The 13,388-nt window shown below is 41.3% G+C and overlaps 1 protein-coding gene across 1 annotated transcript in view; it reads right to left on the bottom strand.

Moving 5' to 3' along the window:
* Positions 1–13,388, bottom strand: part of LOC126248027 (structural maintenance of chromosomes protein 4-like) — a 245,003-nt gene that overhangs the window by 159,998 nt on the left and 71,617 nt on the right. Inside the window, exon 5 of the mRNA XM_049948624.1 lies at positions 1,345–1,532. Coding sequence (XP_049804581.1) covers positions 1,345–1,532 — 188 coding nt within the window. The remainder of the gene's footprint in view (positions 1–1,344; positions 1,533–13,388) is intronic.

Genomic DNA, 13,388 nt, shown 5'->3' with positions numbered 1-13,388 from the left:
GCTGAAAGAATTCCTGTCCCCCCACACTGGTGGCAGAATACAGGGGCTTCCCTCATGGAGTGGCCAGCCACAGTCTCCACACAGAGGGTCCACTGTACAGTGGGAAGAGCTATGTCCAAAATGCAAGCACCGAAAGCACTGAGTAGGTGGAGGGATGTACGGCTTCACAACACACTTGTAGCAGATAACCTCGACCTTCCCCTCGAAAGCCAGAATGAAGGCACCAGTATTTGTGCAGTTGTCTTTGCGGCCCTTCTGCACATGTCAAACAAAATGAACACCACATTGCTCCAGATTAGCCCAGAGTTCATCTATTTGGAGGATAATGTCCCTATGAAAAATAACTCCCTGGACCATATTCAGAGATTGGTGAGGCGTAATGCACACACTGACATTCCCGAGACAATCACAAGCACGAAGAGCTGCGGATTGGGTGGTAGAAGCAGCTTTGATCAACAGGGAGCCCGACTGCATCTTACTAAGAGACTGCATGTCACCAAACTTGTCCTACACATTCTCCACAAAAACAATGGCTTTGTGGCAGTGAATGTGTCCCCATCCGTCCTAGTACAGATGAGGTAATGGGAAAGTGTTTCATTCCGAGATGGTGAGCCTGGCCCTCCTGCCACGGTGTAACCAGGGAAGGGGAGGTTGCCGGGTCATACGAAGCAGCATTCGATGATCCTTCAATACTCGAAGAGATGACTGACTGAGAACGGCCTGGTGTAAATGATTAGGTGAAATTTGCATCTCTTCAAGGATGCATTGCAGATATTGAGATAGATTGCTCTGGCAAAAACCTAAATTATTATTTTAGTTACAATCCACAATTTCCATATAAATTTCACCCATTTGTTGGTACTACAGACATCTATTTTCAGATTACCACACAGGTATAACAGGCCTTTAGAATTTGATATTTTTGTGGCATACTGCAGCTTTGTCCAGAACTTACCTTTTATTCTCTCATCACAGCCCACCTAGGATGCACACTGACATTAAATAATCAGTAAAGTGACTAACAGCAGTATCATCATCACACTGCAATGGCACAAAAATGCATGCTGTTCATAGTAAGTGCAATCTTTTACCTTATTTAAAATGAACTTCCTTATGGACATGTATTGAGAATAATAGGTGAAAAACACAATGCAACTGAGAGCTACATTATGCTATGATATAAAAATATATTAAGAATTTTCCATTTCCTGGCACATCAAATGGCAAATAATTTCAAGTTCAATAAGTGCTACCATAATAGGTCTTTACTTTTGCTTTTCAAAAGCTCACATTATTGCTATTCACCTTCAAATTATGTACTAAACTGTAACAAATTTTACTTACATATATTTTTGCATTAGCTCATTTGTGTGCTTTGCAATCTCATTTTCTGTCCTCAGATACAATACAACCTTCTCTTTCGGTCCTTCCAACTCTTCTCTCTCTTTCTGAACAATTTTTAAACTGTTCATTTTATCAGTTTTTTGTGTATTTAATTCTTCAAGTTTGTCTCTTAATTTTGCTATGGGTTCCTGTAAACAAAAATATTAAGTTTCATCTAAAAGCTTATTAGGAAAAATTGCTGCAAAATTTCATTGCAAAAAAATAGATATCATACACCTATAATGTGTCAAAGTTCTATGAACAAGTTTCATTTGGTTCGCAAAACTACAAATAAGAAAGTTGAATTTCATATATACGAAAACTGTGAGTAAAAACTTCGCACAAAAAATCCAACAGTGTTCTGAGGACAGTAAAAATCAAACAAATGAGAAATGATTTTTTTCAAATTGAGTCAGATTAAAATTTTATATATTCACAACATTGTGTTACACTGATACAGAATAAACACATTTCACTCACACGCACGAAGATACAGAAGTATATGTACAGACAAATGTCTCAGGACTGTCAGTCAATTATTAATAAATACTTCCCATTCATAGGACCCACCAAAACAAGGCTTCAGTGCCAAATATACTTTAAATCCATTTTTATTGGAAATGAGTTAGGTGAAAGCAATCCTTTACACCCAAATTATTTTTAACAGGATATTCCATTAGTGATTCTCAAAGGGAAGTGCACAGACATGTAGATTATAGGATTCTAAACATTTAAACTAGTGCTCAAACTATTTACTGTTGTAATGCATGACTGACTGGAAAATGAAATTTTGTCCCATAAATTTTTGTTTATAAACACAAGATAAGAAATGAGGCAACATTGAGTTAGAGAATAAGTATTGAAAATATAAACAAAATTTTTATCATCTTCACAAATAAGGAGAAACTACTCAGATAACATCAACTGGACCTCAATGCTAACAGATATGTAAAATTTGAATCAAACTTCAGGAAGAAGAGAAGTAACTAAACATTGCTGACAATTAGTCTTTGGACTGATAAAGGAGGGCAGCGTTAGGCAGCAATGTGAAGTGTTCCATATGAAGAAATGAAAGAGCTCACATAAATGGAAGTATCAGGCATAAAAGCAAATATGTTGAACAGAATAAAATTAGCATTTGCTGAAGTACAATACAGAAAGCCTTAGCACTTATTTAAAATGGAGAATGGAATTTAGAATGGCAAAACACAATTAATAAAACAAGGCAATAAACAGGGTAAGTGACGGTAAGAAAGTAATTAGCAGACTTTGTTCTAAAATTTTGCAGCTGAAGGACTTCAATTATTTATGTAGCAATCTGTTTTCTTCAACATAATGGTTAGTATTTCACAGCAGGGGGAGAAGTTCAGATGGACTGAACACGGAAAGTCGCGCCAGACTGTCCATCAGATATAAAATCCAATAACTCGTGAACAAAATGAGGTATCATTCTACTCTCAATTTTAAACAAAATTTCAATAGCTTACATTTCATTCACTGCAATATGTGACCTAAAATCAGCAACAGGTAGGTGAAGTTTACAAAATGTGTTTTCTCTCTTCGAACCTAAGATTTTGTGAAATATTTTACCGAACTTTATGCAGTACAGGAAGTATGATGGATAATGAAAAGAAATTCAGTTCAATATTGAGCGAAGATACCAGACACCCCCCCCCCCCCCCCCTCCCATGAACCATGGACCTTGCCGTTTGGTGGGAAGGCTTGCGTGCCTCAGCAATACAGATGGCTGTACCGTAGGTGCAACCACAATGGAGGGGTATCTGTTGAGAGGCCAGACAAACGTGTGGTTCCTGAAGAGGGGCAGCAACCTTTTCAGTAGTTGCAGGGGCAACAGTCTGGATGATTGACTGATCTGGCCTTGTAACATTAACCAAAACTGCCTTGCTGTACTGGTACTGCGAATGGCTGAAAGCAAGGGGAAACTACAGCCGTAATTTTTCCCGAGGGCATACAGCTTTACTGTATGATTAAATGAGGATGGCGTACTCTTGGGTAAAATATTCCGGAGGTAAAATAGTCCCTCATTCGGATCTCAGGGTGGGGACTACTCAAGAGGACGTCGTTATCAGCAGAAAGAAAACTGGCGTTCTACGGATCGTTGCATGGAATGTCAGATCCCTTAATCGGGCAGGTAGGTCAGAAAATTTAAAAAGGGAAATGGTTAGGTTAAAGTTAGATATAGTGAGAATTAGTGAAGTTCGGTGGCAGGAGGAACAAGACTTTTGATCAAGTGAATGTTATAAATACGAAATCAAATAGGGGTAATGCAGGAGTAGGTTTAGTAATGAATAAAAAAATAGGTGTGCAGGTAAGCTACTACAAACAGCATAGTGAACGCATTGTGGCCAAGATAGACACAAAGCCCATGCCTACTATAGTATTACAAGTTTATATGCTAACTAGCTCTGCAGATGAAGAAATTGATGAAATGTATGATGAGATAAAAGAAATTATTCAGGTAGTGAAGGGAGACGAAAATTTAATAGTCATGGGTGACTGGAATTCGAGAGTAGGAAAAGGGAGAGAAGGAAACATAGTAGGTGAATATGGATTGGGGGGTGGGGGAGGGGGGGGGGGAGAAATGAAAGAGGAAGCCGTCTAGTAGAATTTTGCACAGAGCATAACTTAATCATAGCTAACACTTGGTTCAAGAATCATAAAAGAAGGCTGTATACATGGAGGAATCCTGGAGATACTTAAAGGTATCAGATAGATAATGGTAAGACAGAGATTTAGGAACCAGGTTTTAAATTTTAAGACATTTCCAGGGGCAGATGTGGACTCTGACCACAATCTATTGGTTGTGACCTGTAGATTAAAACTGAAGAAACTACAAAAAGGTGCTAATTTAAGGAGATGGGACCTGGATAAACTGACTAAACCAGAGGTTGTACAGTGTTTCAGGGAGAGCATAAGGGAACAATTGACAGGAATGGGGGAAAGAAATACAGTAGAAGAAGAATGGGTAGCTCTGAGGGATGAAATAGTGAAGGCAGTAGACGATCAAGTAGGTGAAAAGACGAGGGCTAATAGAAATCCTTGGGTAACAGAATAAATATTGAATTTAATTGATGAAAGGAGAAAATATAAAAATGCAGTAAATGAAGCAGGCAAAAAGGAATACAAACGTCTCAAAAATGAGATCAACAGGAGGTGCAAAATGGCTAAGCAGGGATGGCTAGAGGACAAATGTAAGGATGCAGAGGCTTATCTCACTAGGGGTAAGATAGATACTGCCTACAGGAAAATTAAAGAGACCTTTGGAGATAAGAGAACCACTTGTATGAACATCAAGAGCTCAGATGGAAACCCAGTTCTAAGCAAAGAAGGGAAAGCAGAAAGGTGGAAGGAGTATATAGAGGGTCTATACAAGGGCGATGTACTTGAGGACAATATTATGGAAATGGAAGAGGATGTAGATGAAGATGAAATGGGAGATACGATACTGCGTGAAGAGTTTGACAGAGCACTGAAATACCTGAGTCGAAACAAGGCTCTCAGAGTAGGCAACATTCCATTAGAACATTCCAAATAAGTCACAGCTGCAAAACACTAACGTGAATTCTTTATAGACGAATGGAAAAACTGGTAGAAGCGGACCTTGGGGAAGATCAGTTTGGATTCCGTAGAAATGTTGGAACACGTGAGGCAATACTAACCTTACAACTTATCTTAGAAGAAAGATTAAGAAAAGGCAAACCTACGTTTCTAGAATTTGTAGACTTAGAGAAAGCTTTTGACAATGTTAACTGGAATACTCTTTCAAATTCTGAAGGTGGCAGGGGTAAAATACAGGGAGCGAAATGCTATTTACAATTTGTACAGAAACCAGATGGCAGTTGTAAAAGTCGAGGGACATGGAAGGGAAGAAGTGGTTGGGAAGGGAGTGAGACGGGGTTGTAGCCTCTCCCCAATGTTATTCAATCTGTATATTGAGCAAGCAGTAAAGGAAACAAAAGAAAAATTCAGAGTAGGTATTAAAATTCATGGAGAAGAAATAAAAACTTTGAAGTTCGCCGATGACATTGTAATTCTGTCAGAGACAGCAAAGGACTTGGAAGAACAGTTGAACAGAATGGACAGTGTCTTGAAAGGAGGATATAAGACGAACATCAAAAAAAGCAAAACGAGGATAATGGAATGTAGTCAAATTAAATCGGGTAATGCTGAGAGAATTAGATTAGGAAATGAGACACTTAAAGTAGTAAATGAGTGTTGCTATTTGGGGAGCAAAGTAACTGATGATGGTCGAAGTAGAGAGGATATAAAATGTAGACTGGCAATGGCAAGGAAATCGTTTCTGAAGAAAAGAAATTTGTTAACATCGAGTATAGATTTAAGTGTCAGGAAGTCATTTCTGTAAGTATTTGTATGGAGTGTAGCCATGTATGGAAGTGAAACATGGATGATAAATAGTTTGGACAAGAAATGTTGTGCTACAGAAGAATGCTGAAGATTAGATGGGTAGATCACATAACTAATGAGGAGGTATTGAATAGAATTGGGGAGAAGAGGAGTTTGTGGCACAACTTGACAAAAAGAAGGGACCAGTTGGTAGGACATGTTTTGAGGCATCAAGGGATCACAAATTTAGAATTGGAGGGCAGCGTGGAGGGTAAAAATCATAGAGGGAGACCAAGAGATGAATACACTAAGCAGATTCAGAAGGATGTAGGTTGCAGTAAGTACTGGGAGATGATGAAGCTTGTACAGGATAGAGTAGCATGGATAGCTGCATCAAACCAGTTTCAGGACTGAAGAGAAGAAGAAGAAGAAGAAGAAGAACAACCTAATAGTTTCAAGAAAATCTAATAAGTACTTCATACTGGTCAGAACACCGTATCTCAGCACAGACACCAGCATTTGGCGAGCAGTACAGCCATAACAAATGCCACCTCAGCAAAGAATGCAAAGAGCACATCTGTAGCAGCAAAAGGGTTAATAAAACTGAATACCATACTATAAATTTTAATGGTACTGATTGCAATGAAATGTGATTACATCTAGATGACAACCAGTTTCAGATGACTAGCACCCATTCTCATATCTATGAAAATAGACAGAAAAATTGCCTTTCAGTTAACGTGCAATTTGAATAATTAAATATGCACATTTTATAGAAGTATTAAAATTAAAACAGTAAGAAACGTACTATGCATACATTAACACCAAATACAGTGTGAGGGAGGTAGGTTTTTGTTGTATACATGGTTTACATACCGCAAGAGGCCACCACCAGCACACGGACAGTGACACATGCTTGGCACCTCTCAGTTATTCAGTTATAAGCACATGCCTCCTGAATGGTGCTCACTATTTAAGACCACTTTCTGTTCCTGCTGCCATGTCCATCAGCACATTGTATTCTGTCCACTGACAGTCTCGCCAACTGAAGAGACAGTGCTGTCAATCGGGGATTACTTTGTTTCCACCCTAGTACTTGTGGAGATAAACATCTTTCCACTGACAGGCAGAAAGGACGATGCACCGAGTGCCACCATGCCAAGCAAGTGTTTAGTATTACTAATATGCAAACTGCCAAACATTTTAATGAACTTTAGTAAAAACAAGTTTTCTGCTACTCTGGCTGTATGGGCTGAATTTACAGTAAATTCAGTTACAACATCCTCTTTTTAATTTTTAATACTTTTATAAATATTGTGTGGTTTTTAAATATTGTTAGGTTTCACATTAATACGCAATTTTTTGCTGATCTGCATATATCTGATGGTTGCTAGCCAACCAAAACCATTTATTATCTACATGTAATCTAATTTTATTGCAAGCAAGACCATTAAAATTTACAATAAATAATACAGATCATTGTGAAGATGGTATCTGTTCTTTCGGACATGAGTATAGTAGGCAGGGGCACTTCAAATGTAGTGTGGGAACAGTACGTTGAAAATTTGGGTCTCACGGGGACCGTGCCACAGGTTAAGTCCCTGCAGTCGCACTACCCTCTGTGTCCTCCGTGGCTCAGACATATAGAGCGTCTGCCATGTAAGCAGTAGATCCCGGGTTCGAGTCCCTGTCAGGACATACATTGTCCAACTGTCCCTGGTGATATTTATCAATGCCTGTAAGCAGGTAAAGGTACGGATTACATTGTAATTTCACAGATGTCAGGTTTTACATAGAACTCAATATATTTTACATCTTAAATATATTACTGAAATATGATACCCATAGCAAATCATCCTGAAGAGAATCATTATTGTTGGGAAAGTGAAAACCATCAATGTGTTAATTTGGGAAACCAAGAAAATTCTGGTGCGACATAAAATTAGTAAGCAGGCTGAAGGTTTCTATCCAGTTGCTGTCCCAGCAGTCTGGTGTGGCAATAGAAGACAGCAAAAAGGAAAGCTGAAGTATTGAACATACTATTGTCGCACAGACTCCTTTACAGAGGACGTTTTAACAGGAATCTCGAACGTGAGAGTGTCGCATCTCGAAAGTTGAAAACTTTAATGTGGCAATGTCGTGGTTGAATCCCAATTTGATTTCAAAAAGAGTACTCTATGGCACTAGCTCCTTACTTAGCTTACATTTATTGTGACTGGAAAAAAGCACATGTGACTCCTGTATGTAAGAAGGCTACAAGAACAGACCTGCAAAATTAGACCAAAATCCTTAACATTGGTTTGCTACAGCATTCTTGAATCTATTTTGCATTTGAATATAACAAATTTCATTGGAACTGAATAGCTCTTGTCTACAAATCAGTACCAATTTAGAAAGCATTGCTTGCCCTTCTCTCACATTATCCTGCAAACCATGGACAAAAGGGCAACAGCCAATTCTACATTTCTGGGAAGTGTTTGACATGGTGCCCCACCACAGACTGCTGGCGAAGGTTTGAGCAAATGGATTAGGTTTCCAGATATGCTAGTGGCTTGAATACTTATCACGTAACAGGACCCAGTAGGTTGTCCTCAACAGCAAGTGTTTCATTAGAGGCAATGGTATTGTCAGGAGTGTCGCACGGAAGTGCGAAAGGGCTGCTCTTCTCTACATACATAAATGATCTGACTGACAGGGTGGGCAGCAACTTGTGGCTGTCTGCTGATGACACTATGGTGTAAGGGAAGGTGTCCTTGTTGAGTGACTGTAGCAGTATAAAGATGACTTGGACAAAATTTTTAGTTAGGGTGACAAATGGCAGCTTGCTTTAAATATACAAAAATGTAAGAAAATGCAAATGAGTAGGGGGAAAAAATCCCTTAATTTAGATACAGCATTAGTAGTGTGCTCCTTGAGACAGTCACGTCGATTAAATACCTAAGCATAACATTGCAAAGTGATATGAAATGGAGCAAGTACTTAAGGACAGTAGCAGAGAAGGATGATTGACTTTGGTTTATTGGGAGAATTTTAGGAAAGATTGCATATAGAACCCTGGTGGGAATCATTCTTACATACTGCTCTAGTGTTTGGGATCCCACCAGGTCAGACTGAGGGAAGACATCAAAGCAATTCTGAAGACTCAAGCTCCTCAGTTTGTTACCTGTAGGTTCAATCAGCACACAAATATTGCAGAGATGATTTGTGAACTTAAATGGGAATCCACGATCGGAAGATCTTTCTGCAAAACACTAGAGAGATTTGAGAGAACTGGCATTTGAAGCCGACTGCAGAAAGATTCTTCTGCCACAAAAAGAACCAAGAAGGTAAGAGAAATCAGGGCTTGTAAGGAGGAAAAGAGTCATCTTTCCCCTTGTCCTGTTTGCATGTGGAACAGAAAAGGGAACTACTAGAAGTGGCACAAGGTACCCTACACCATGGGCCGCACAGTGGCTTGCAGAGTATGTACGTAGATGTAGCTGCCCTGATGCTGTGTAAATTATTCCAGCCATTGACAGTGGAGACATACTGACAGCATGTTAATACTCAGACTGTTCTGGGCGGAAGACAGCTAACAGCTACAGAGCTGCTGAGCTTTTATATGTAATAGAAAGGTCACTCAAAAATTGCATTTAATGAACTATAAATAACTCCATACATTCCTGCTCTAGCTGTAGTTCTCAAAGGATTTATTCTGTAAGCTATCAAGTTTTTTCTCTTTTGTGGTTGGCTGGTTGACAGGGGGCAGGGAAGGATGGGGGAGGAGAGGGAGATGATGACGACCGATCGGTAAGGTCATCAGTCAAGGTTTCGTTATTCTGTGTGATAATGACAGCCACCAAGAATGGGACAGAATGAGCAAAGTAGGTATGAGCAAAGAAGGTATGAGCGAATACAGGAGAGTGCATTCTAACAAGGGAACCTCCCCATCACACCCCCCTCAGATTTAGTTATAAGTTGGCACAGGGATAGGCCTTGAAAAACTGAACACAGATCAATCGAGAAAACAGGAAGAAGTTGTGTGGAACTATGAAAAAAAATAAGCAAAATATACAAACTGAGTAGGCCATGCGCAAGGTTGGCAAATCTAGGAGAATGTCAGCTTGCGAGCGCCATGGTCCCGTGGTTAGCGTGAGCAATTGCGGAGCGAGAAGTCTTTGGTTCAAATTTTCTCTCGAGTGAAAAGTTTAATTTTTTTATTTTCAGACAATTATTAAAGTTCAGGCACTCACACATAATCAACTTCGCTCTCCAAAATTCCAGGACATGTTTAGATTTGCTTGGACATATGCAGAATTTGACGGTCTACACACAGAAACATTTGAAAACGTAAAAAAACATAAGTTTTGACAGAACACAGGGAAAACTGTGCGACTGTGAAACTGTTGCATTCATTTGTTGCAGTTTATGTGACAAACTCTTATGTTTTCATCACTTTTTTGGGAGTGATTATCACATCCACAAGAAAACCTAATTCGGGCAAGGTAGAAGAATCTTTTTATGCATTCGCCAAGTGGGCAAGTTAGGTGGGTCGACAACATATTCCTGTCATGTGACGCACATGCCGTCACCAGTGTCGTATAGAATATATCAGACGTGTTTTCCTGTGGAGGAATCGGTTGACCTATGACCTCGCAATCAAATGTTTTCGGTTCCTATTGGAAGAGGCACTTTCTTTCGTCTACTAATCGCACGGTTTTGCGGTGCGGTCGCAAAACACTGACACTAAACTTATTACAGTGAACAGAGACGTCAATGAATGAACGGACAGATCGTAACTTTGCGAAAATAAAAAAATTAAAATTTTCACTCGAGGGAGGACTTGAACCAAGGACCTCTCATTCCGCAGCTGCTCGCTCTAACCACGGGACCACGGCGCTCCTCAACTCGCAATAACATTGATATTGCATATCTTGCACATGGACTACTGAGTTTGTATATTTTGCTTATTTTTTCATAGTTTCACACAACTTCTTCCTGTTTTCTCAATTGATCTGTGTTCAGTTTTTCAAGGCCTATCCACTGTGTCAGTTTATAACTAAATCTGAGGGGGGTGCGATGGGGAGGTTCCCTTGTAAGGACGACAGAGAAGAAGATTTGTTGGATGATCAGAAAATTGTCGAATGGCCGTTGCAAAGGTGACCATAGTTGGTACTATGTGAACTGAACAGGGAAGATTCCTGCTTTGGCAATGTGGGTGACTGTGGGTCTCGTCCAGAAAGTACCCATGGATTGTTTAACTCCCAATAATGGACTGGGTCTAAAAACTGCAAAGCTGAAAGCACCACTGAGCCATAAACCTGGCAACCTTAGTCCACACAGGATTGGACCACAGCCTGATAGATACAGAGAAGAGTAGCACAAGCCACATTCTAAGAGTTGTGAGCAAGAAAACAGGAAACCTCAAGCTTTCAAGTAAAGCTTGACTTTAACTGAGGAATACGGGGCAGCCAAATCAGCATATTGTCAAAAAAGGGACTGTGCAACAACATTCAAGCATTATTGCAAGAGATACTTGGACATCATGGTAAAGGGTTCAAGTGGAGATCCATTGGATAGCACCTTGGGGTTGGTGTTCAGCCAGGGTTACAGAGTGCAAGCTATACCCAATGGGAAAGTCATTGGTAGAGCACAGGCTCAACCAGTGGTCCGACAGATGTCACTAGCCCATTGATGGAGGTGATGAGCATGACACGCAGCACACAGCCCGATGGGAAGCAGTTTTCTTGTACCCATGGAGAGCTTAGTGAAGCATCAACTCTAATCCAGAACTGGACGGATAAAAATTGATGAACAAAAATCAGTAGGGAGCCTCCAAAGCCTCAGTCATGGACGTTTCGTAAAATATGATGGTACAAGGCAGTGCTATGCTTTTTTCAGGTTAAAAAGACTGCAATGAGGTGTTGGTATTTAGAAGAATCATGTCTGATTATCATTTCCCACCTAATCAGATTATCAATTGCAGATCATCCCTCCTGGAAACCCCACTGCCAGAGAGACAAAAGGCCTCAAGAGCATATTTCATCAAAATATAAAAGGTATTAGAGAATTCGACAATTCAGAGGCTTCCTTTACCACAATACAGATATCGCTGGCTGTTTTTGTTGCAATCCAAACCGACGGGACCAAACGGGAGCGGCCCGCGAACAAAAAAACAAATGGGAAAGGACGGACACTAACGATGATGGACGACGGAGCAATACCTAACGAACAACAACACACAAATCGTGGTCACAAGCGAAACCTCACGAATCCACAACATCCACTCGTACATGGAAACCAAGTAAACACAGTGTCTGCAGGTGGGATGTTCAAATGGCTCTGAGCACTATGCGACTTAACTTCTGAGGTCATCAGTCGCCTAGAACTTAGAACTAATTAAACCTAACTAACCTAAGGACATCACACACATCCATGCCCGAGGCAGGATTCGAACCTGCGACCGTAGCGGTCACGCGGTTCCAGACTGAAGCGCCTAGAACCGCACGGCCACACAGGCCGGCAGGCGGGATGTCTAGAGACTAACACAAATATCACACTGCCTGCTGGGCGAGAGGCAGGCGCTTAAATACCTGATAGAGTACGTTGCTACTGGCCACTGGGACCACATGCTCCACCGTGGAACCCACACATTATACGCGGGCCAGGAGTGCGCATGCAGCCACGGCTCACGGCGCAACTGCTGGAGAGACCTCTAGTGGTAATCGAGGTCCATGCCGTCTGGTGCGGATTCGAAACCCAAGGCGCTCGGTACCAGATCCCTCCCGGTGAAACTTGTGCGTAGAGGCGGAAATGGCCCACACGGTGCCGAGGCAGTTGGCAGATGGGAGAAGACCCAGGCCCATCAACTGCCAGTGGCCAGGAGGAAGGAACGACCGAGGTGTCTACGATAGCCGACCGAGAGGCCAGTGTGGCAGAGGGAGCCGCCAATCCGCCTGGGGACAGTATAAGCGATGGGCTGTTCAGAGCCATCAGCATTCCGATACGCGGGGACGGCCCCAATGCCATATGTCGACACATCAGGTGCCACAACCAAGGAGCAAATGGAGAAAAGCCTTGTCACAGGCAGGAGTCCAAACAAAAGGCACACCTTTGCGACACAAGTGATTGAAGGGTTGAGCAACGGAGGCAGCCGGGGTTAAGAACTTTAAGTAATAAGTAACCTTGCCCAAAGCCACCTGGAGTTCAGATAATTCGTTGAGGCAAGGAAGGGTCTCAGTGGCCACGACATTATTACCCGAAGGGCAAATGCCATCTTAGCTAAGCCAGTGGCCTAAGTATTCCACTTCCGGTTGAAAAAAACAACACTTGCCCAGCCGACAGCATAAACCTGCAGATTGCAGAGCACAAAATAAGGCGTTGAGGTTTTGCAAATGTTCCTGGAGGGAACACCTGGTGACCAAGATGTCCTCCAGATAATTCACACAGGCACAGATAGGCTGTGTAAGCTGCTCCAGGAACCGCTGGAATATGGCCAGCGCTGGAGAGATACCAAATGGAGGTCACTTGTACAATCCAAACGGCATATTGATAACCAAGATGTTCTGGGAATCGGCATCCAAGGGTAACTGGTGGTATGCCTCAGCCAGGTCTATCTTGGAAAAGTACTTTCCCCCGGTAAGCTTGGACAGAAGGTCTTC

The sequence above is a fragment of the Schistocerca nitens genome, chromosome 3 (genome assembly GCF_023898315.1).
Source record: "Schistocerca nitens isolate TAMUIC-IGC-003100 chromosome 3, iqSchNite1.1, whole genome shotgun sequence".
Taxonomy (NCBI): Eukaryota; Metazoa; Arthropoda; class Insecta; order Orthoptera; family Acrididae; genus Schistocerca; species Schistocerca nitens.
Note: the sequence above shows the minus strand (reverse complement) of the source record. Positions and strands in the feature narration are given on the sequence as shown.